Genomic DNA, 25,196 nt, shown 5'->3' on the forward strand with positions numbered 1-25,196 from the left:
CACGATCTGGCGAGTATTATTGGGCGCGACCGAGGATATCCATAGAGAGAGGCAGCCACAAACTGAGTGCCTTGGCGACAAATAGTTGACTCTGCATTTGATGCTGATCTAAATAAATGAATTGAATTGACCATGTTATATTAGGCCGGGACGTTACACGGGATTTAAGGCCCCTTTTTCCTCGACGTGCGACTGGTCAGTATTTGATACCTCTCTGCGTGACGGCAGCGGTTTTCAATTGTCAACTACACTCTACGAGTAGAAGGTATCATGAAAACCCCACTCGCCACACCGTTGTGGATAGCGGTGCAAAAACCGGAAGTATGTTATGATTTTCTTCCTCGCTTATCTTTGGTTTTTACTGCAGTGCGGAGATATTTTTGCATTATTCATGTAAGTGTTCATTTTGCCACATAGAATTTGCTTCCGTGAGTGCTTAGCTGCGGTGAGGTTGTCATTCCAACCCAGCATAGGATGTTTAGAACGTATCTAGTCCTAGATAGTAGAGAAATTTGCTCTCATTTCCTTTGAATTGATTGTTTTTCGTTCCTATGCTTTGCTGATCCAAGTTAGAGGAAAGTGGGTAATGATGCCATACATAGTTTTAAGTGCTACATATCAAATGATAAAGCCTGCGCACTTTAGAATCGGTACACTTTCAACCGGCTGCAGATCAAAAACGGTTTAACCTAGAAAAAAATGTTGTAAGAAGCAAATTAAGCTTATTTATTGTATTTTGTAGGAAAAATATGGAAAAAATCAGTTTTTATTTCTTCAAGATGAAATTTTGACCTGATTGTAAAATTCATGCCATTTTATTCTGCACAAACCAATGCTCATCAACATTTGAAAATTTCACAGCTTACGGGCTGATATTTCCGCAAGAAACAAAATTATATTCATCAAAGATATACTCAAAACAAGTTACGGCATTAAACTCTTCACAAATATGGTTCACAAAACCATAATAGGCTTATAGCCTTATTGTCCATTCACGCTATATTCAAAACAAAATTTTACTCAAAGTAATATTTTATGAAAAAATATTTCCTGGGATCGTTTTTTTTGATCTACAATTCCCAAATTCAAGTGGCCTAACTTAATTCATATCAAAACCAGGATTATTTTTGGAATTATTAGCAGTTTTCCCTCACAGTAGTCGAAAATTAACAGTCATAAGACTAACTCCTCATAATAAGCCTAAAATAAGATAGTTTTCATGGATAAAACACTGAAAACCATATAGATTATGGAACTATAGATGTGATTCTATGATCACAAATAAAAAACTTTTGAGTAGATTCAGTGTTATTTAAAAAATCGTTAGATATTTCACGCCATCAAAACACATCCAATGAATTTCGTCAGCAATAGTCCATACAGCTTTCGAGCCACGATTATTTATATTGTTCTGCATCAAATCATTGGTTTCTTGTATACCAATACTATTCGTATAGTATCCTTCCCGTATGCGTATTTGCCGAACAAAAGTTTAAGCGAAAACAACTTTTTCGACCTTAAATATCTATGAAATCCTTTGGTTTTTTCATAAAACCCTTCAAAGGCTTACCATAGCTATATTGGAAATTTTAAAACACTCATGGAATATTTTATCTCCCTTAATCAACAATCATAATACCAACAACTATTCTATACTGCGTAATTGGTGGGTTTGGTAATTATATATTCCTACACAAATTTTGAATCTGACAATAATTGGTTTTTGCACAATGTGTGCAGAAAAAAACTGGCACTATTTACGAATTCAGATCAATAGTTCATCTAAAAATATAAAAACAGCAAATTTTATATTTTTTCTACAAACAACGATAGATAAGCTTCAAGTGCTCCTAACAACACTTTTTTCCAAGTGACACCGTTTTTGAGCGGCAGCCGGTTGAAAGTGTACCGACTCTAAAGTGCGTAGGCTTTACTGAGCCATATATTATGTTTTGAGATTAATTAACACTCTTTTGATTAATAATTTAGAGCTTTCCTCACCAATGTTCTCAAGTCCAATAAGGAATAAGGAATAAGGAATAAGGAATTAGGAATAAGGAATGAGGAATAAGGAATAAGGAATAAGGAATAAGGAATAAGGAATAAGGAATAAGGAATAAGGAATAAGGAATAAGGAATAAGGAATAAGGAATAAGGAATAAGGAATAAGGAATAAGGAATAAGGAATAAGGAATAAGGAATAAGGAATAAGGAATAAGGAATAAGGAATAAGGAATAAGGAATAAGGAATAAGGAATAAGGAATAAGGAATAAGGAATAAGGAATAAGGAATAAGGAATCAGGAATAAGGAATCAGGAATCAGGAATCAGGAATCAGGAATCAGGAATCAGGAATCAGGAATCAGGAATCAGGAATCAGGAATCAGGAATCAGGAATCAGGAATCAGGAATCAGGAATCAGGAATCAGGAATCAGGAATCAGGAATCAGGAATCAGGAATCAGGAATCAGGAATCAGGAATCAGGAATCAGGAATCAGGAATCAGGAATCAGGAATCAGGAATCAGGAATCAGGAATCAGGAATCAGGAATCAGGAATCAGGAATCAGGAATCAGGAATCAGGAATCAGGAATCAGGAATCAGGAATCAGGAATCAGGAATCAGGAATCAGGAATCAGGAATCAGGAATCAGGAATCAGGAATCAGGAATCAGGAATCAGGAATCAGGAATCAGGAATCAGGAATCAGGAATCAGGAATCAGGAATCAGGAATCAGGAATCAGGAATCAGGAATCAGGAATCAGGAATCAGGAATCAGGAATCAGGAATCAGGAATCAGGAATCAGGAATCAGGAATCAGGAATCAGGAATCAGGAATCAGGAATCAGGAATCAGGAATCAGGAATCAGGAATCAGGAATCAGGAATCAGGAATCAGGAATCAGGAATCAGGAATCAGGAATCAGGAATCAGGAATCAGGAATCAGGAATCAGGAATCAGGAATCAGGAATCAGGAATCAGGAATCAGGAATCAGGAATCAGGAATCAGGAATCAGGAATCAGGAATCAGGAATCAGGAATCAGGAATCAGGAATCAGGAATCAGGAATCAGGAATCAGGAATCAGGAATCAGGAATCAGGAATCAGGAATCAGGAATCAGGAATCAGGAATCAGGAATCAGGAATCAGGAATCAGGAATCAGGAATCAGGAATCAGGAATCAGGAATCAGGAATCAGGAATCAGGAATCAGGAATCAGGAATCAGGAATCAGGAATCAGGAATCAGGAATCAGGAATCAGGAATCAGGAATCAGGAATCAGGAATCAGGAATCAGGAATCAGGAATCAGGAATCAGGAATCAGGAATCAGGAATCAGGAATCAGGAATCAGGAATCAGGAATCAGGAATCAGGAATCAGGAATCAGGAATCAGGAATCAGGAATCAGGAATCAGGAATCAGGAATCAGGAATCAGGAATCAAGAATCAGGAATCAGGAATCAGGAATCAGGAATCAGGAATCAGGAATCAGGAATCAGGAATCAGGAATCAGGAATCAGGAATCAGGAATCAGGAATCAGGAATCAGGAATAAAAAAGCCATTTGGCGAAGTATTACCAGTTGCTCATGATTGACGAAGATCCACTTACCTCCCCTCCCTTCCCGTGTGCGACCTTGGACAGTCGATAGCACCGATCAGCACCGATTGTGCAAATCATGGGATTGAATCCGGACAGATACCGACCGCTGCCACATCCCACGTCGCAAACCATGGAACCGGGCTCCAGCCCCGCTAGGAACTGTGCCACCTTGGGCCGCACTTGGCCGACCGAATCCTCGCAGTGTTCGTAGACGTCGTGCACATAGGCTCGTTCGAGAGCCGCCGACCGACCGCTGGCGTCAGTCCGGCTGTGTCGTTCCATCGTCGACGTCGTCGATGCCGTCGCCGTCGATGCTGTTGGTGGTGGTGGTGCGGCCGTTGTTGCTGAGCGGGTTTCAGACGTTTCTTCTGGGGGGTGGCAAAAGATAGAGACAGATAAAAAGAAATAATTATGGCAAGTTGTTTCGTTCTGACGTAAATTACAATGTGTATTCGATATGTGCGAATGTATTGAATATTACGAGCCAGTATCATTAAACACAATGATTAAACGTGATTTTGGAAAATATATTTTGTGGATATCATGGTCTTCATCACAAACATTTATTTTTGCGCTGATTACACTAGTTTACAAAATAAAACGAAAGTCGTGAACTTCTATCAACGACCAAAATTTTTGAAGTACAATTTAGTGCTGATTTCGAATCCGCGCTTCAAAAAATTTAAAGTAGAGCAGTTTTTGAGTTTTAGCTTAATATCGAGTTTTACAATTTTTTAAAATATGGAATTTACTAAAATTCAAATATATTGCGTTTTGTTCAACCAAATTCAAATCTTTTTTTATAAATTTAAAGCTGAACACAATACCATTCGATCATCTGAATGCAGGTTTTGCGTCAGATTGATGAAATTCAAGATATTGGCGAGTTTTTGGGACGATCTCCTTAAATTTTAGCAAAATTTCCAAAAATATATGAAGAAATGTATTTTTTTCAATAAGAAAAAACCAATCTAAAAATTCTTTCTCACCGTTTATTTGACATATCATATGTAGGCGAGTTACAGTAAAAAATTCAGCTGAATCGGAGCATTGATTACGGAGAATGAGATGTGTGAAGTGAGCGACTTTACTTAAAAAAAGAACAAAAATCGATTTCAAATCATCAACCTTGTATGGAAAGTCGAAAAAATTTCCGCTCTACTGTAATTTTTTTCCTTCGCGTTTTCGAACTCAGGGCATGATTCTACGCCAAAAATGATCATCAGCTTACCGAGTTCAAAAATGCTGTAAACTAGTGTTATGTATATTTTATAGAATTTTAATTTTTGAAAGATTTTAGTACTCTACAAGTCGATTCTTGATTTTATTAGGTAGAAAAGTTTTAAGGAAATTTCTAATTAGCATCACGTCCATGAACAATTTAGTCCCGTAGGAGCGTGAAGTGGAAGTCTCGATTGTACATACGGAAACCATAACTATGCATTGATGAAATGAAGACGCATGATTACTAGTAGTTCCACAACGAATCCAATTCACATTGTATATCATTACCATTCACCGATTTTTTTTGATTGTCTTTTAACGAACCTACCTAATTTCCTGTAGGCTGCTCAGCCAATAAACAAAACCACGTGCAGCAAACGAACTTCATTAGATTTAAAATATTAAAATATTTATTTTTTGGCGAGAGGGATCAACCATGGTCTTAGCTTGTCTGAACAACACATAACAACATGATAATGGTGGGCGACAAATATCCTGTCGAGACTTGTATAACATGCTGCTCACATTACACCCACCGCACTTTCCTATACATTCGAAGGGGGTGATTTTCAAACATCCTCCACAAAATTGCTGAATTGGCTGGCATCGTGTCATAGGAGTTCAGACTGTTGATTCAATCACGAAATGGAAACTGTTATAACCATCAACGAAGTTTGCATCCAAGAAGAAGAGACTCCTCTAATAAGCAGCTATTCAGGTTTTCCAGCATTTCGTCTCTTCTGACCCACATTTGAAGATCATGGGGACATCTGTGCTTATGTTCTAGGTTATGGTTATGGGTGATATCGGCATTTGTACGAAGCAACAATGTACTGCACATGTATTGCACATGTACCGCTTAAGGCGAAACTGGAAGCATTTCCTCATTTTTTTGGTTTTTGATTTTTAATAAAATAACGAAGCAATATTTTCAAAATCGGTTTTCGTACACAGAGTATGGATCAAGGTATATCCTGAATTTTTCCATGGTGGAAAAAGTTTTTCGTTTTTGCAGAAACCATTTTTTGTGCAATTTTGTTTAAAAATGGTTTCTGCAAAAGCGAAAAACTTTTTCCACCAGGAAAAAAAATCAGGAGATACCTTGATCCATACTCTACATGTGTACGAAAACCGATTTTGAAAATATTGCTTCGTTATTTTATTAAAAATCAAAAACCTAAAAGTGAGGAAATGGATCCAGTTTCGCCTTAACCGTTAAAAACGTTATTAGAATTGCACCAATAACCAATTAACCAATAAGCAGTTGAAATGCACCTTGACAGCAGGTCATTAAATGAAAATCAGCCTTAAGTGCTGCTTAAATGCAGTAAGTTTTTCTGGTTTTTCATTGCGCGATCTTTGCTCAAATCAATTCATTAAATAGCTTGAATAAATACTTATTACCCCATCCTAGAACAACTGACATAAACCAATGCCAATATGACTATTTATAGCACGGAATTCCTAACTTGTCGTTATTTCGCATAAACTAATTTAGGAAAGAGCTTTTGATATTACGGCCATCGTAAATCGATTTCACATCACTACTTGGACTCGTACTCGTAGACATTGTTGATCTGTGAAACCATGGCTGCGTAATGCAATAATAAAAATCTGCTGTTTATTACAACAGTCAACGTTAGGCCAGCAGATAATCTGAAGGGCACTATAACGTCACTGAGTAATTAGCAACAGACTAGCAATAGTCATAGCTTATATTCCAAAGCATAGGTTCCCAATCTTTTTGAGTGCATGAGTCACGGGAGGCCACAACTTATTCTATTTATCTGTTTTCAGAGTACATTACGTTGGTATGAGTGTTTTGAATGAATCTGTCAGGTGGCCCAAAACATGTCCCCATATGATTTTGTTGAACATCTTTTGGCCATATCTCAAACCACCATTTTAGTAAATATTATCGGTCCACCGAGCTTAAGAACAGTTTATTTTGAGTTCCAAGGCCCTAACTACATTCACTCATGAATGAAATGAAAGTCACTACACATTTGAATACTTTTCGTTTTCCAATAAAAAAAATACCAAGATTTAGTAGGGATTGTATAATAAATAATGACATGAAACTTCCTAGGTGGGCCAAAATACCTCCACTACCCTATACTGCGAGACCATGCTGCGGGCGATGGCATCAGTTCCCCCTCGGTGCAGGAACTTTTTGTAATGGAATTTACATCGGCTTCCTAGGGCTCAGAAGTATCTTTGTATGAGATTTATGAAATCTGTGTATGAGTTATCGCACATTACTGAACCTCCCTCCACCCTGACGTAATTTATGGACCTTTGTACCTATCAGAAGATCAACGAATGCAAAAATGAACATTGGAGGAATCTTACGCTAATAAGAAGAAGTTAAGAACTCAATTAATACGCCCAAATTCTGGCAAAAGTTATGAAAGATACAAGTTCGAACTATAAAATTGCACATTTTTATAATTAGGTACCCCGGGGCAAGTGGGACCTAAAAAAGTGCTAGTTTGATTTTGTCATGCCAAAAAATACTAAACATAAATAATTTTGTAATTTCAAAGGTTCTAAAAGACATTGTTTGTATATTTCTTCATATTAACGGGCATTAAAACTGTTTCAAAATTTTTAAATTCTATTTATCATGTATATAAAGAAAAGTTCAGCAGATCTTTGTATACTCCGTTTCACGGGGCAAGTGGGACCTATTCGGAATTTTTGTACATATGACTTAATATAGTTGCTGCTGGTAAGGTAGCATATGTATAAATATCTCATACGAATAACTTTGTTCAGAAATTTGTGTTGGAAGAGTTTTGTGGTACCGTGCATAAATTACGTTACACATATAATAACAAATTACTGAGAGAAAAATTTGATTTAACTTTAGCAGCTCGTGCAAAACCAATTGATTTTTTTTACACAAAAAGCGCCATAAAGTTAAATGACGGAAGATTTCGAATATTACATAGTTGATGAATCTCACCAAAAGATTTTTCAAGATTTACAGATGTTATGTTTTCCGTTACATAATTTTACGATCATTAAAGATTTTTAAAGATTTGTTTAATCATGAAATTTGAATAGGTCGTTTTACTATTTTTTTTATACATTATAGACGGTTCCTTAACACTCAAAAAAACTTATTTTGCAATGAAAAACGAAAAAATAATGGAATAATAGACAAACATGTGAAAAATAGATGGTTTCGAAAAAAAAAGTTTTATCCGAGACTTCACCAATTTAAATAATAGCTTCATCATCAAAATAGAAGTAATTATGTATATTTCAACGCCTGATTATGTAAGACGCCGATTTTTACTTCAATTTTGTGTAAATTTCGACTTAAGCTGAAGAAAGTTAGATCATACTATGAAATTGCGTTTGTTTACTCTCATAGGTCTCACTTGCCCCAGATGCTGAAATGCACTGGGGTAAGTGAGAGCAGTTAACTAAAGGTAATAAATGAAAATAAGTAACCTCTTTTTCGCTTGAAATAATTTGCAAGCACTCCAAATATTATCCTGAAACTGGAAAAGTTTGACTTTATTTGTTATTCTTTTTTTAAACGACGGATGTAGTAGAGTACGTTAATCTCACTTAGTGAATTGAAAATGATATATGGACAACAATAACATATATGGTCTCTTTATGCTGGAAACAATAACAATTTTTGTATTGAAAGTATCTGTTGGTGTGGTACCTATGTTTTCCACGAAGAACGTTTGCCTTAAAAATAGATAATAATAAAAATAATAGCTGTAGGTCTCACTTGCCCCGGTTTCTCACTTGCCCCGGGGTACCTTAAGCGAACATAATAATCACACATTTGTGGATCATTTTGTCATAACCAGTGCTGAAAATGTCATTCTGACGTATCTAAATTCGACCACCTACCTACATCTTATTTCATAGGCAGAACCTGAGAATATTTTTTTTATTATGGAAGTTTTAAACCTTCTGGTTCATTCGCCTCTCTCCCCTGAGAATATGGTATTCATGGTGAATATCATTTGGCATTTTTCGAAGGTAGTCGACGACATTTACCTCAAATATTCAAAAACAGCAGGTTTTCCGTGACTTTCTTTTTGAATTGATCTAGCCGCATGAGTTTTTCATATTCTATATAATTAGATGCAGGTGGAACGGATCTGGTGTGATGGTTGAAGCACGTGACTCTAACGTCGAGGACCTGGGATCGACCACCATTCCCGACAAACTCGCAAAGTATGAGTTCTTCCTTCGGAAGAGATGTAAAGCGTGGGTCCCGAGATGAACTAGCCTAAGTCTCGTTAATACAAATAAAAAATATTCTTAGATGAAGCTTGAAACCACTCTCAAACTCCCTAAGACGCCTAGAAACTTCTTTGAGGCCCCTGGGAGCCCCCCGAAACCTCCAGGACTCCCCTTAAAGCCCCACGGAACCCTCTGAAATGCCTAATACCCACTGATACCTCTCAGAAACCTCCGGGAATATCCCTGAAGCCTCCTGGTACCCCCTGGAGGCTTTACCTTCAATACGCCTTAAAACCTCTTTCAAACTTTATGGATCCACAGAAACTTTTTGTAGCCCCCAGAACCCCCTTCAAAGACCTCTGGGAACATTCCCTAAACCAGTTGGAATTTTTTGTATCGCCTTTAAACCTCTTCGAAAGCTCTCCGTAAAGCTTAAGGTTAATAAAATCCACAGCAAACCCTCTGGCTTGTTCTGCTTTTCTATGACCCGGGATGAACCTGCCTACGGCAGAAAATCCCCGAATAAAGAGATAAAAAAAATTTCCTGAAAAAGGCCTGAAATGCTTCTGAAATCCCGCATGGCATCAACCTAACCCTTTGAAGCCAGAATTCTTCCAAGCGTTATTATGGAGTTTTTTCCACGTTTTTTTATAGTTTTGGTGCTCAATAGCATAAAAACGGTAGAATATTATGCAGCATATTTTTTGTGGATATCCTAGGTCATCCAAACCATTCTTGAGTTTAGATCCTTAAGTCTATGGGTGTAACGGTAACTTCTTTCATTATACAATACTACGCTTTGTAATCTATCATGTCCAATAAGTCTTTTGAAAGGCTAATAGACACTATCAGATCAGTCGGGTTACTCTAGGTCATCCAAACTGTTCTTGAGTTTAGATCCTAAAGTCTATGGGTGTAACGGTAACTTCTTTCATTATGCAAAGCTATGATTTGTAATCTATCATGTCTAGTAATACTTCTGAAAGTTCAATAGACAGTATCAGATCAGTCAAGATATCCTAGGTCATCCAAACTGTTCTTGAGTTTGAATCATAAGTCTACGGGTGTAACGTTAACTTCTTTCATTATACAAAGCTACGATTTGTAATCTATCATGTCCAGTAAGTCTTCTGAATGGTTAATAGACAATATCAGATCTATCGGGTTATTCTAGGACATCCAAACTGTTCTTGAGTTTAGATCCAACTTCTTTCATTATACAAAGCTACGATTTGTAATCTACCGTGTCCAGTAAGTCTTCTGTTATTTCAATAGACAGTATCAGATCAGTCGGGATATCCTAGGTCATCCAAACTGTTCTTGAGTTTAGATCCTAGAATCTACGGGTGTAACGGCTTTTATTAAAAGATCCGATTTGTAATCTATCATGTTCAGTAAGTCTTCTGAAAGTTTCAGTGGTTTTTTTTATCAACTAAGCTTCATAACAGTAAGGACGGTTTTTGAAGTACGCTCTTCGACGTTTGCCTTGGAACAATCCATATCGTTTACCAAATTACGAAAGCCGCTGTCAGCTAATCCACTTGGAACCGCTGTCGACCCGTAGAGATACTGCCAGGGCTTTACTGGTAACAGATATTCTGCAGGGACGCATCGAATGTCCCGCTCTCCTCGGTCAAATAGACATCAATGTCCAACCTCGTGCTCTTCGCAACAACTACATGCTGCGGCTGCTTTTGAACCGGGCGAACTACAGCATGTTCGGGAGTGTCAATGGGCTGCAGCGTAATTTCAACAGAGTTTCTTCACTGTTTGATTTTAACGTGTCTCGTCAAATACTTCGTCGGAGATTCAGTCTGTTTTGACGTAGGACTACGTCTCTCTTTTCTATACCGGGTGTCATTCTAAATTTTCAGAAATCGGCCGCGTTACGTTTAAAGTGGAGATTTTGAGCGTTAATAGCTCAGCCATTTCTTGTTGAATTTTAAAAATTTTGGCACCAATCGATTGCAAATCTTTACACCAATTATGTCCAATAATAATATTTGCTGTTTTTCAATAACAAACTATTGAAAAATTGGGAAAAGTGAACCCATGTTTATTCCAGCCAATCACGATCGAGCACATTTTGGATGCTCCCGTCGAATATAAAAGCTACTGCTTCTTCGCATCTTCCCTCATTTGTCTTTGTCGTCTCGAGGTGAACGCATCGAACGAGAGCGGCCCACTTTCTTCGTTTGCGTTTTCGCTCATTATTCTTTGACGGCCGTGTTGGCTCGGCGTCGGTGGTTGTCGGCAAGGGTGCTGTTGCACATTCGCCTTCTAACCGTCTAAAGCGGCAGACGAAGGAAAGAATACGTTTCATCGATTGCTCGCCGGTGGTGGCAGAGGCAGCAAAATCCACAGAAAGATCCGCGACAGACGAATTTGCGAGTTGCGTCGCTGTCCTCGGGGCTCGGCCCTTCACCGATTGATTGGCGGCGGCGCATTGATGATAGCATCAGGAACATCCAGGGCAACAAGCGGCGGGCCAATTTTCGACGGCGTGCAGCATTCAGCACGGAGGAATCCAACACGCATTACGTGGCATGATAAATTCATGTCATTTTTTGTCTAAAATCGTCCAATATTCAAACGGTTCTTTTCAGGACCATAGAAAATTATTTATCAAGAGTTGTGAATCAGATAATTATTTCATTCCATCATGGATCGGTAAAAGTGTGGTGCAACCGAAAAGTGAAAGATTGAATGCTTGGTGGCCCCGCAAGAATGATGATGCCGGCCACTAATGGTTCCATCCGGAATTTATCAACCCTATCCGAACCATTTTTCGTGAAACATCGATAAATTATAACGTTGTTCGAATTAAAATGATCTTAACATTCCAATATTTTGGTTACTTTATTCGTTAAATGGAAATTTTCTCATTTCTCGGTTGATTAACCGTTTCAAGCGTCTGGCGCATGCGGGGCGGGTCGTGCAAATGAAATATACTGAAAAGCCAGCCGAATGGGAGGAGCTTCATCTGCTAATCTAGGGGCATAAAAGCTGCTCCCTCTGATTTCTTTCGTCATTTTCGTTGGATTAGTCAAGCAGGGTGGATGTCACCTCCACACCTGAGCAGTACCCAGCGGCGACTCTCGGCTATCGTGCTGATAGCGTCATGAATCTTATCCACGGCAGAAAGCGGCCTACCAATTTTCGGTGGCATCCTGCAGGAATAGCACGGAGAAAACCAACACGCATTGCGTGGCAAGGCGGTTTCATGCCATTTTCTTCCTAAAATCGTTACTTTATCCAACGGTCCTTATCAGGATCACCAAAAAATAATTCTTCAAGAGTTGTAAATCAGATAATTTTACTCCATCAATCGAGAAAAGTGTGGTTCACCCGAAAAATGAATGATTGAATTCCGGCCACTAATGGTTCCACCCAGAATTCAGCAACGCATTACCCTATCAGAACTATTTTCCGTAAAACATTGTTTAACTCTAACAATTTTCGAATTAAAATGATCTAAATCTTCCAATATTTTGTTTACTTTAACGCTTAGTGAAAAAAATTTCTCATTTCTGTGTTGATTAATCATTTGAAACGTCTGAAGCATGCGGGGCGGGCCATGCAAATGAAATATTCTGGAAAGCCAGCCGAATGGGAGGAGCTGCATCTGCTAATCTAGGGGTATAAAAGCTGTTCCCTCTGATTTCTTTCTGGATTCCGCCAGACTGAAAAAATGTCGAATGTCGGGTTAAAGTCGGGTCAATTTTTATCGAATGTTGGGCCACTGTTGGACCAACATCGATCAACTATTGGGTCTATGTTGGGTTTGGTGGCCAAAATCAAAATAGGTGAATGATAGGTTGATGTCGGGTTTGACGTCATCAACTATGATAAAAGCTTTAAACCTAAAACACCACAAATTTATGCTTCCTAGCTGGGGCTCAATTGAATGATGTGCCTTGACTGAGGCTGGAGCTGAAAATTAGTAAAAGCTCGAGGTCAGTCTTACCATTAGAATAACCAGCCACAGAAATCCAATGTCACGACTGTTCGTGTGACTAACATCTAGTTTGCCTCGCCCTTACAGCGTCAGTAACGGTACTATAAGTGTCAAATAAATTTTGTTTACCAAAACAAAAGGTCCTCTACAGGATGGGCACTTAAACATAATCAATTATTACAATTTAAGTTATTAAAATAATTGAATAGGAAAACTGAGTACAGCGCCATTGGCGTTCTAGTGTATTTCTATTGTCTTACCCAACCAATCCCAATCAAGCATAGTTCTGTGAGGCGACACGACGAAACTTATATAAGAGGTGCACACACTCAGTTCGATCATTTCATCGGCACACACAGCAGCGGACGGACAGCGCCGAGCGGCAGCAAGATCCCAAAAAAGATCCGCTTCAACGGATGAGCAAGCGGGTGGCACCGCCCTCTGTCCAATGAAGCCTCGATTCTTTTCGGATCCATCGGCGGTGGAGGCAACAGCGGAAGCAACATCCAAAGAAAAATCCGCCTCGGCAAACGAAAATTCGATTGGCGTCACTTTTCGTTTGCCGGGGCCCCGATTCTTTCATGGATTGTCGGTGGCAGCAGCAGCAAGATCCCAAAAAAGATCCGCTTCAACGGATGAGCAAGCGGGTGGCACCGCCCTCTGTCCAATGAAGCCTCGATTCTTTTCGGATCAATCGGTGGTGGCGGCATGGGTGGCAATGAATTATACCAAAATGGTCCTTTTAAGGGCCCCAAAGCTTCCGAAAGAGTTATTTGGAGCATTATTCAATTATTTCTAAAAATTCAAATAATTCTAATTTTTTATAGTTTAGTTTATCGATAAAGTTTAATTTTTATACTAAACTAGCTGTCCCGGCAAACTTTGTCTTGCCAAGCTGTGGTGGTTTGACAACTGTTGAGGTCAACGCAGCAACGCACTCTAGATTGATTTAGTTTTGATCACGCTGAATTTCTTCCCGGCTCATGAGTAATCCGTAATTTATATTTTTTTTTTACTTTTCTAGTGGATTTTCGTAACTTTTTGTACATATAAACACAGCCACCACGAATACGAATCGAACCATGCAAGAGTCATGCCGATCGGTCCACCCGTTCTTGAGTTTTGTTGCCTCAAAGGAACTTCAAATTCATTTTTATATATATAGATAGATAGATAGATATACACCGCTGTATATTTAGTATTTGGAATTCCAAATTTACTGTCAATGTCATTCCAATCGAGTAGGATACCTGTCAAATGCGCATTGCTCGGCAGCATCATCGTCATGATACGGGAATCATCATCACCAGCAACAATCGCCAGATTTCGAGTCTTTAGCATATAGTGATTTTACTCTGGCCGTTATTTTTGCTGAATAGGTACACGTTTACTTCATCTGTGAGCCCCAAATTCTTTATTATGCGTTAAAAATTAGTCCTACGTCAACATTGCGGTTATGTCTCAGACATTACACACTCCTATAGTTTTTTTCAAGGTCTACTTAGTGTTTATTCTGTATGCTGCTTTTTGTTTTTGTATGTGTAGTTATGATTATAATTTGTATTGTATTAATTGACTATCCATTATTAGTATGTAAGTTTTATATGTGACTGTAAGTTTAGTACTTTAAATCTTAGAATTAAGTAACATCATTGGGGCTTACATATAGCCTGTTGATTAGACAAATAAATAAATAAATAAATAAATAAATAGAGGAATATCCCAAAAATATATAACAACGCTTATTGTTCCTCTAACTGCTTTGGTAAGTACAGTGGATTATGTAACACTGCTTAACGTAGTGGCATTATCACAAATGTAGACCTGAAGCTATGGTCTCCGGAGTAGTGTTGTTGATCTGGAATATCTCAAAACTATCTTGAAATGACTCATGATATGCCAGAGAAAGTACAGATTACAGTTCAAAGTTTATTTTGAGAATAACTACTGTTACTATCAAGAACAAACTTAAGGATAGTTTGGACGACATCAATGTTCCAAAGGTTCAAAATTATATAGAAGACTTTAGATTGGTCCAGTCACCGCGATTGATCATGAAATGTTACTCAGTATGTCAGATATAGCTAATGTTACGAGTGTAGACCTGAAGTTCTGAACTCAAAGATAGTTCGGCTGACCTGGAACACTCCCATATTGTCTTTAAATGATATTTGAGATTTCAAGAGCTTGACGGATCTCAACAGGTTATGCTATGCTATTATTTATGGTGAAAACACAAAGATTTTCTTGTAGTTTTGAAAGACTTCAGTATAGAATAGTTTGGACGAACCTGAATGTCCCAAAGGTTTATAATAAAAAGTAGACTTCAGATTGGTCCAGTAACCACGGATAAATATGCAACGTTACTCATACGAGTGTAGACCTGAAGTCCTGAATTCCAAGGAAGTTTGGCTGACCTGGAATAAAACTGTAATGTCTTTAAATGACATTTGAGATTTCAAGGGCTTCGCGGATCCCAGCAGATTATGCAATACTATTATTTATGGCACAAACACAAAGTTTTTCTTGTAGATTTGAAGGACTTTATTATAGAAGAGTGTGGACGAAACTGAATGTCCTAAAGGTTTATAATAAAAAAGTAGACCAGATTTGTCCAGTAACCACGGATTAATATGCAACGTTACTCAGTATAGCAGATATGGCTGTTGTTACGAGTGTACACCTGAAGTCCTGAACTCCAAGGTAGTTTGGCTGACCTGGACTATCCCTATAGTGTTTCTAAATGACATTTGAGATTTCAAGAGCTTTGCGGATTCCAGCAGATTATGCAATACTATTATTTATGGTGAAAAACACCTGTTGAAATTCTTGACAAAGGCTAAATCAATACATGTAAACGTAATCCACATCCAAGTTCAGCTTTTAGAACAACGGGTATGTCAATTATTTCGCTTTTCCAAATTTCAAGGTGTTTAGGATGTTCTATGTGGAAGGTTGAATGAAGTCTCAAATACAAATATTTCCATTTTTCCCTAGTAGAGGACTCAATTTGCAACAACTTTGCCAAAGACAGTATTCAGTTTCATCGAATGTGTGATTTTTTACAGCTGTTTCTATGTTGGGGTCATATATGACCCCTCCGGCTCCAAAGGGTCAAGAGCCAAATTTCAACTCAACTTCGCGAGAGCTTCAACTCTATCTTGAACAGATGTGGACCAATGCTTCGTCCAGCGGTTGAAAATGCCCCACGTTGTGTTTATTCCCCCGGAGAAAGAGGTGACAAACGCAATGATGCAAATTATCACCTCACTAGTGCTCATCACAACTTATCAACTGTATATTTATTGCGAATCTTTTCTGAAATCCACATACCTACCAACAACTCGTGCGCCGACAGCCCATGCGCCGGGCTGTGCGCCATACAAAATGTAAATAAACAAGTGTCAAAATGGTTCGCGCCAAGAGCTCTATCTCTCTTAGGGTTCGGTTCCATTTTTTGTCTAAAACATTGAACTTCCTTATGTCTGGAAATAATGTACAGCAAAGATATTATTTACGGTAACAACGCTTCTACTTCATTAAACCACTGATTAATAGTGATTTGACTAGTGAAAAACTTGGCGCATAGGCAATCGGCGCGCAAATTTTGCGCTGGTGTGCGGATTTGAGTTAATCATCGCAAAGTGCCCAACACACATTATACCCTGGCGCGCAACCTAGAGGTCGAAGAGAAACTTGTCGAAATGCTAAAAATTCTCGAGAAGCTCAATATCGCGTGCGATTGAACTGTGCACTGATCAGCGATGACCAGCAGCAAAGAGTTGGCAAAACGAACATGATGTAAATCACAAACGATTTAAAAAAAAAAAAAAAAAAAAAAAAAAAAAAAAAAAAAAAAAAAAAAAAAAAAAAAAAAACCGAACCATACCGAATAGGTTGGTTTGCGAAGCTACGGCACGAACGCTCGACACGCACACAGAAGCAACATTCGCATGTACCGATACCATACTAATAAAGCTTCCAGCCAACGATGCTTCGCGATAAGCTGTCGAAAAGCATCGAAAGCGATGAAAAGAGATGCTTGGCTAGAACCCAACGGCTCAACGGTGAAAAGGAAGAGTCAACTATGCTGATCAGTGTTGAGTCCGTTCGTGTGCTACTCGTATGGGAGGTTGATTGAATAAAGCGAGGATGGGTGAAAACGTATTCGTTGTCGAAAGCAAATCGCATCATTTCGCGAATGTTTTCATCAAATAGCAAGCTTGGACAAACGAACTACTTTCTTTGCTATTTACGTTTTATTGGCGCACCACAGAGAGGCATGCAAGTAACATTTTAAGTTATGTTCGGCTCTACAAGAGATCTTCATAACCAATTTTATGAAACTTGCAATAAAACTGATTTATACATCAAAACCTCTTGATAACCTCTTTAAGAGCATCTTCCGGCTAAATGGACCACTCTCGGAGAGCTTTTGCAAACCGCATTAAGAGTAGCAATAAAACCGATTTAAAACCTAGTTGAAAAATTTCCCATTCTTGATTGTTGTTGTTTTTTTTTTTTCAACAAAAGCATTGACAGCTCAAGATGCAGAGAAGCTTCTCCGATGGCACGTAAAGTTCAGGACGATACATCATTCGTAAGTAGAAGTCATACTCATTTCAAAGTAATATTTTAGTAGTTATTGTGTTGTTAGGCTTATGCGCATTCAATTTTACCGTGAATATTGGGGTTGCAGAATCATAAAATTAATGCGCTTCAAAAATAGTAAATATTAACATCTTGGAATGAAATATATCAATTTGTTTATTTTGTAAAACGCTCTCGAATTACAAGAAAACTCAGCAGAGAGAGTTTATTTATGTGAGCATGTTATGGAAATGGTGACAAACTATCAATTCATCGCTAATTTGAGCAAAATTAACTATTTTCCATTCACGTTAGCTAATTCTTCAATATGGCGACCCATAATCAGCGAAAATAAAACGAAAGCAAGTTTACTTTTATGATTACCGCAATAAACCTAGCAGTGTAGTAGTTCTGCTTTTCCACCAACAGATGACGTTACTAATCGAACGGATCGCCATCTGTTGAGAGTTTTAACAGTTTTATTGTGGTAATAATGATTGCCAGAAGGTTTACATATCGGAAAGTTTTGTTTACTCTTAAGGACAGACTTGTTAGAATCCCAAAATGGCCGCCACAATGGCCGACTGTGGCACCTCCTCACGATTGTGAGGGCACAAATCTCTTCGTAAACAAAACCAGCGGACCTGATCTTCTTATTTTAAGCTTGTTGCGAGTGAGCAAGAACAGAATAATACTATGCACTGTTGTGTAAAGCTTGCTTCTTGAGATTTGTGCGATTGAAGTTCTGATGCACTGTTGAAGCGGGTTTTCTTGACGTTTGTCCTTAAAATCTGTCTTCATGGATATCTTCAAGTGTACTATAAAACATTTTATCAATGGTTTTCATAAAAGCAGTCATAAAACTGTGAGTTTTAATTATTGCTGTAATAAAACCCTAATAAAAATCAAAGAAAATTAATCAGCAATGGAATTGTTACTTGGGCGGTGTTCCTGCTCTGTGGTGGTGTATTGCTTACAACTAACATTACAATCATCACGCTGCCTATTTTTTTTCTGGAATTTTTTCGGGGTTTATTTCAAGATTTTCACCAGGAATCGAATCATTAAAAGGAACTTAAAAAATACCTTTTTGGTCGACCGGTTTCGAGCTCGAAGTTGCCCATCTGTTCCGTCTCGTTTTTGCGTGTTTTATTAAAACCAATCATTGAACCCACCACATCCTCTTGAAATTCATCCCAGAGTTTCTTTTGAGATTCACAGAGGCATTCCTTCCGCATAACCTACAAGAGTTCCTCCGATTCTTCAGAATTTCCTGCGGGAATTCTTCCAATATTATTTTCTAAAATCTCTCCAGATTTTTTTCCCTTTCCTCCTGGAGTTTCCTCTAAGGTTCCTCCAGAATTTACTTTCGGGATTTCTTCAAAAGTTGATTCCATCAAGAGTTGCTTCTCGAATTCTTCAAAAGTTTCTTCTGGTATTCTTTCAGGAAATCTGTTTAGGACACTCAAAAATTTATCCATCTTTGTATGATTCCTTTGTAGTATTTGTACGCAGCTGGAGTTGTTTTTGAAACCAGCAGTTTACATTGTAGATAATTCAGAAGTTCGTTCTGCAAGCCCTATTGGGGTTCCTTATAGAAATGTTACAGGAGTTATTTCTGAAAACCCTCCAGAAGTTCTTCCTGAAAATTTTCAAACTTCTGCAGGAGTTTTCTCAAGAAATACTCCAAGAGGTCCTTGTTGGAAACCTTCAGGATTGCTGGGATTTTTCTTGGAATTTCTTCTGCGAATCTTTTAGGACTTCTTGGAGAAATCCCTGGATCGAGTTCCTGAAGACTAAACTCGCATTCCCTAAAGGAACTTATTCCTCGCAGACTAAACTCCTGAATTCCCTAAAGGAACCTCTTTAATATTTCCTGCAGAAATTTGCAGAAGCAATTGATTAAGAAAACTGGACGAATCCGCAAAATACACACAAAGTAGAATCCCTACTGAACCTTTGCGTGGGAGCATGAGGTAGGAGCTTGTAAGGACCAGAGCTATGTTGGACTCATCTTAAATGTGATGTTCTACAAATAAATGTATGTATGCAATCGTATCATCATAATATGAACAGGGTGGTGTTTTCTTTGTTTTCATAGAAATATTTCGTGTACACCAAAAAGTGATGCACTGGATACGAGTAAATCAAACTGTTTCCCAAATGGTTCTGTCATTAACGTTACATTGTCATGAACAGCGGCCATAAATGGTGCATTATGCGCCAAATAACGCCAAACGATGAATATGATTAACGACGGTGTGCTCTTGAACTCGGTTCCCCGGGTCATGGCGCCAGTATAAGGTCCTGCCAGCTCCAAACCATGTAGCATGGTGATGGTGATGCATTAGAAAAACTATAGGAGTGTGTAATGTCTGAGACATAACCGCAATGTTGACGTAGGACTAATTTTTAACGCATAATAAAGAATTTGGGGCTCACAGATGAAGTAAACGTGTACCTATTCAGCAAAAATAACGGCCAGAGTAAAATCACTATATGCTAAAGACTCGAAATCTGGCGATTGTTGCTGGTGATGATGATTCCCGTATCATGACGATGATGCTGCCGAGCAATGCGCATTTGACAGGTATCCTACTCGATTGGAATGACATTGACAGTAAATTTGGAATTCCAAATACTAAATATACAGCGGTGTATATCTATCTATCTATCTATATATATAAAAATGAATTTGAAGTTCCTTTGAGGCAACAAAACTCAAGAACGGGTGGACCGATCGGCATGACTCTTGCATGGTTCGATTCGTATTCGTGGTGGCTGTGTTTATATGTACAAAAAGTTACGAAAATCCACTAGAAAAGTAAAAAAAAAATATAAATTACGGATTACTCATGAGCCGGGAAGAAATTCAGCGTGATCAAAACTAAATCAATCTAGAGTGCGTTGCTGCGTTGACCTCAACAGTTGTCAAACCACCACAGCTTGGCAAGACAAAGTTTGCCGGGACAGCTAGTTTAGTATAAAAATTAAACTTTATCGATAAACTAAACTATAAAAAATTAGAATTATTTGAATTTTTAGAAATAATTGAATAATGCTCCAAATAACTCTTTCGGAAGCTTTGGGGCCCTTAAAAGGACCATTTTGGTATAATTCATTGCCACCCATGCCGCCACCACCGATTGATCCGAAAAGAATCGAGGCTTCATTGGACAGAGGGCGGTGCCACCCGCTTGCTCATCCGTTGAAGCGGATCTTTTTTGGGATCTTGCTGCTGCTGCCACCGACAATCCATGAAAGAATCGGGGCCCCGGCAAACGAAAAGTGACGCCAATCGAATTTTCGTTTGCCGAGGCGGATTTTTCTTTGGATGTTGCTTCCGCTGTTGCCTCCACCGCCGATGGATCCGAAAAGAATCGAGGCTTCATTGGACAGAGGGCGGTGCCACCCGCTTGCTCATCCGTTGAAGCGGATCTTTTTTGGGATCTTGCTGCCGCTCGGCGCTGTCCGTCCGCTGCTGTGTGTGCCGATGAAATGATCGAACTGAGTGTGTGCACCTCTTATATAAGTTTCGTCGTGTCGCCTCACAGAACTATGCTTGATTGGGATTGGTTGGGTAAGACAATAGAAATACACTAGAACGCCAATGGCGCTGTACTCAGTTTTCCTATTCAATTATTTTAATAACTTAAATTGTAATAATTGATTATGTTTAAGTGCCCATCCTGTAGAGGACCTTTTGTTTTGGTAAACAAAATTTATTTGACACTTATAGTACCGTTACTGACGCTGTAAGGGCGAGGCAAACTAGATGTTAGTCACACGAACAGTCGTGACATTGGATTTCTGTGGCTGGTTATTCTAATGGTAAGACTGACCTCGAGCTTTTACTAATTTTCAGCTCCAGCCTCAGTCAAGGCACATCATTCAATTGAGCCCCAGCTAGGAAGCATAAATTTGTGGTGTTTTAGGTTTAAAGCTTTTATCATAGTTGATGACGTCAAACCCGACATCAACCTATCATTCACCTATTTTGATTTTGGCCACCAAACCCAACATAGACCCAATAGTTGATCGATGTTGGTCCAACAGTGGCCCAACATTCGATAAAAATTGACCCGACTTTAACCCGACATTCGACATTTTTTCAGTCTGGCGGAATCCAGAAAGAAATCAGAGGGAACAGCTTTTATACCCCTAGATTAGCAGATGCAGCTCCTCCCATTCGGCTGGCTTTCCAGAATATTTCATTTGCATGGCCCGCCCCGCATGCTTCAGACGTTTCAAATGATTAATCAACACAGAAATGAGAAATTTTTTTCACTAAGCGTTAAAGTAAACAAAATATTGGAAGATTTAGATCATTTTAATTCGAAAATTGTTAGAGTTAAACAATGTTTTACGGAAAATAGTTCTGATAGGGTAATGCGTTGCTGAATTCTGGGTGGAACCATTAGTGGCCGGAATTCAATCATTCATTTTTCGGGTGAACCACACTTTTCTCGATTGATGGAGTAAAATTATCTGATTTACAACTCTTGAAGAATTATTTTTTGGTGATCCTGATAAGGACCGTTGGATAAAGTAACGATTTTAGGAAGAAAATGGCATGAAACCGCCTTGCCACGCAATGCGTGTTGGTTTTCTCCGTGCTATTCCTGCAGGATGCCACCGAAAATTGGTAGGCCGCTTTCTGCCGTGGATAAGATTCATGACGCTATCAGCACGATAGCCGAGAGTCGCCGCTGGGTACTGCTCAGGTGTGGAGGTGACATCCACCCTGCTTGACTAATCCAACGAAAATGACGAAAGAAATCAGAGGGAGCAGCTTTTATGCCCCTAGATTAGCAGATGAAGCTCCTCCCATTCGGCTGGCTTTTCAGTATATTTCATTTGCACGACCCGCCCCGCATGCGCCAGACGCTTGAAACGGTTAATCAACCGAGAAATGAGAAAATTTCCATTTAACGAATAAAGTAACCAAAATATTGGAATGTTAAGATCATTTTAATTCGAACAACGTTATAATTTATCGATGTTTCACGAAAAATGGTTCGGATAGGGTTGATAAATTCCGGATGGAACCATTAGTGGCCGGCATCATCATTCTTGCGGGGCCACCAAGCATTCAATCTTTCACTTTTCGGTTGCACCACACTTTTACCGATCCATGATGGAATGAAATAATTATCTGATTCACAACTCTTGATAAATAATTTTCTATGGTCCTGAAAAGAACCGTTTGAATATTGGACGATTTTAGACAAAAAATGACATGAATTTATCATGCCACGTAATGCGTGTTGGATTCCTCCGTGCTGAATGCTGCACGCCGTCGAAAATTGGCCCGCCGCTTGTTGCCCTGGATGTTCCTGATGCTATCATCAATGCGCCGCCGCCAATCAATCGGTGAAGGGCCGAGCCCCGAGGACAGCGACGCAACTCGCAAATTCGTCTGTCGCGGATCTTTCTGTGGATTTTGCTGCCTCTGCCACCACCGGCGAGCAATCGATGAAACGTATTCTTTCCTTCGTCTGCCGCTTTAGACGGTTAGAAGGCGAATGTGCAACAGCACCCTTGCCGACAACCACCGACGCCGAGCCAACACGGCCGTCAAAGAATAATGAGCGAAAACGCAAACGAAGAAAGTGGGCCGCTCTCGTTCGATGCGTTCACCTCGAGACGACAAAGACAAATGAGGGAAGATGCGAAGAAGCAGTAGCTTTTATATTCGACGGGAGCATCCAAAATGTGCTCGATCGTGATTGGCTGGAATAAACATGGGTTCACTTTTCCCAATTTTTCAATAGTTTGTTATTGAAAAACAGCAAATATTATTATTGGACATAATTGGTGTAAAGATTTGCAATCGATTGGTGCCAAAATTTTTAAAATTCAACAAGAAATGGCTGAGCTATTAACGCTCAAAATCTCCACTTTAAACGTAACGCGGCCGATTTCTGAAAATTTAGAATGACACCCGGTATAGAAAAGAGAGACGTAGTCCTACGTCAAAAGGTAAACGAAAAGCAGGAAAACCTCCCAAGGCATTGCCGTAGTGTAGAGCATCAGGGAGCAGCTGCAGGGAATACGCTAATAGTTCTATTGCATGCACCACCGGATCTACGGTGTCCCGCGCTCGGCGATGCTGAAATGTACCGCTAGCACGCTGCTGTGGAAATTCACTTTCTAGTCTGCCTGGAAGTATATGGCCTGGTCGTATAACACTTTACAGCATGTTTTAACGATACAACTGCGCCGAACGAAGGCAACGAAAGGCTCTATAGGAAGTTTTTAGAAATAGCACTTTTTGGCATCAGATAAGCCACATGGGACCGCACCAGCAGCCATGAAGCTAAACTATACCCCGGTTCGCCAGTGCAGTAGCAGGTAAGAAGCCGGCTCGATAAACAGCCGAAGAAGAAAACCGTTATTCAACACGCGACGAGGAAATCTATTACAAGGACGTCCGAAATTGGCTGTAATTTTCAGCTGATTTGTGGTGCCTTTGCTCCATGCCGTAGGTAGGTATATCTAATGTAAGTTTTCTTGTTCCTATGCTTCTGCTGACGCTGTTGTGACCGTGAACGAAGAGACAAGAAACTTGTGCCGCAGTTTAATTATTTTGTTTCCAAAAATAAAGACGATGATAGTGTATATCTACGGGGGATAATGATCTAGCTAAAGTTAAAATAACATCGCCCAGGAAGAAGAGTGCACAGTGCAGCACAGCTTTGATTTTTGGTGGGAAGCTTAATTAATAGATACGCCCTCTATTATACTCCTGCCAGTTTTCAGTTTCAGGCATTATGCGCCCCCGCTCACAATACAAGTCTTCTAAAGACCTCGAAAATAAAAATGAAATTAGAAAGTTAAATTAAACAATGCAATGAAATGTTAAGACATTTTTAAACGAGTTTTAATGAAAAGTTGAAATCATGTCTTTCACACTTCCAATAACTGCAAGAACAAGAAATGCAAGACAAAGAGAACTTTTACAGTCGACTGAATGCTGTCGTGGACAATACTCCGAAAGATGATATCAAGATCCTCATGGACGACTTCAACGCGACACCTCGAACTATGAGCACGTTATGGGACGCCATGGTCTCGGAGAAAAGAGCAAGAACGGAGAGCTGTTTGCAGAGTTTTGTGGCAATAATGACATAGTGTTAGGGGGATCGCTTTACCCTTATCAACCAGTGTACAAAGTGACATGGGTTTCCTGTGATGGCGTCACGAAAAATCAAATCGACCACATCTGCATCAGATGTAAGTGGAGACGGAGTCTTCTTGATGTGCGGAACAAACGTTGCGCCGTCATTGCGTCCGACCATCTCCTAATTGACGAGATCCGGCTGCGCGTTGCTAGGATCCATCGGCAGGAAGATAAAATTGGAGCAACGAGACGCCAAAGCCGCGATAGAGCGAGCGAGAACACGAGGAGCCAAGGCCGTAGCCCATCAGCGCTATTCGGCTCTCGAGAAAGAAGTGAGACGCTTATGTAGACGAGACAAAAGAGCGTGAGCGGATTCTCTAGCCGTCGAATGTGAGAAAGCCGCAAACACCGGTGACATCCGCCTCCTCCACGCTGTTTCACGTCACCTTAGTAGGATTAAGATGAATACTACGATGACCGT

General features: G+C 39.3%; 1 protein-coding gene across 8 annotated transcripts in view; it reads right to left on the bottom strand.

The window, feature by feature from the left end:
• The window catches only part of LOC115261355 (serine-rich adhesin for platelets), a 66,900-nt gene that overhangs the window by 17,734 nt on the left and 23,970 nt on the right, over positions 1-25,196 (bottom strand). For all 8 annotated transcript variants that reach the window (XM_029862869.2, XM_062856226.1, XM_029862870.2 and 5 more), the window contains one exon: positions 3,612-3,970. In XM_029862869.2, the coding sequence (XP_029718729.2) occupies positions 3,612-3,970 (359 nt within the window). The remainder of the gene's footprint in view (positions 1-3,611; positions 3,971-25,196) is intronic.

The sequence above is a fragment of the Aedes albopictus genome, chromosome 3, assembly GCF_035046485.1.
Source record: "Aedes albopictus strain Foshan chromosome 3, AalbF5, whole genome shotgun sequence".
NCBI lineage: Eukaryota > Metazoa > Arthropoda > Insecta > Diptera > Culicidae > Aedes > Aedes albopictus.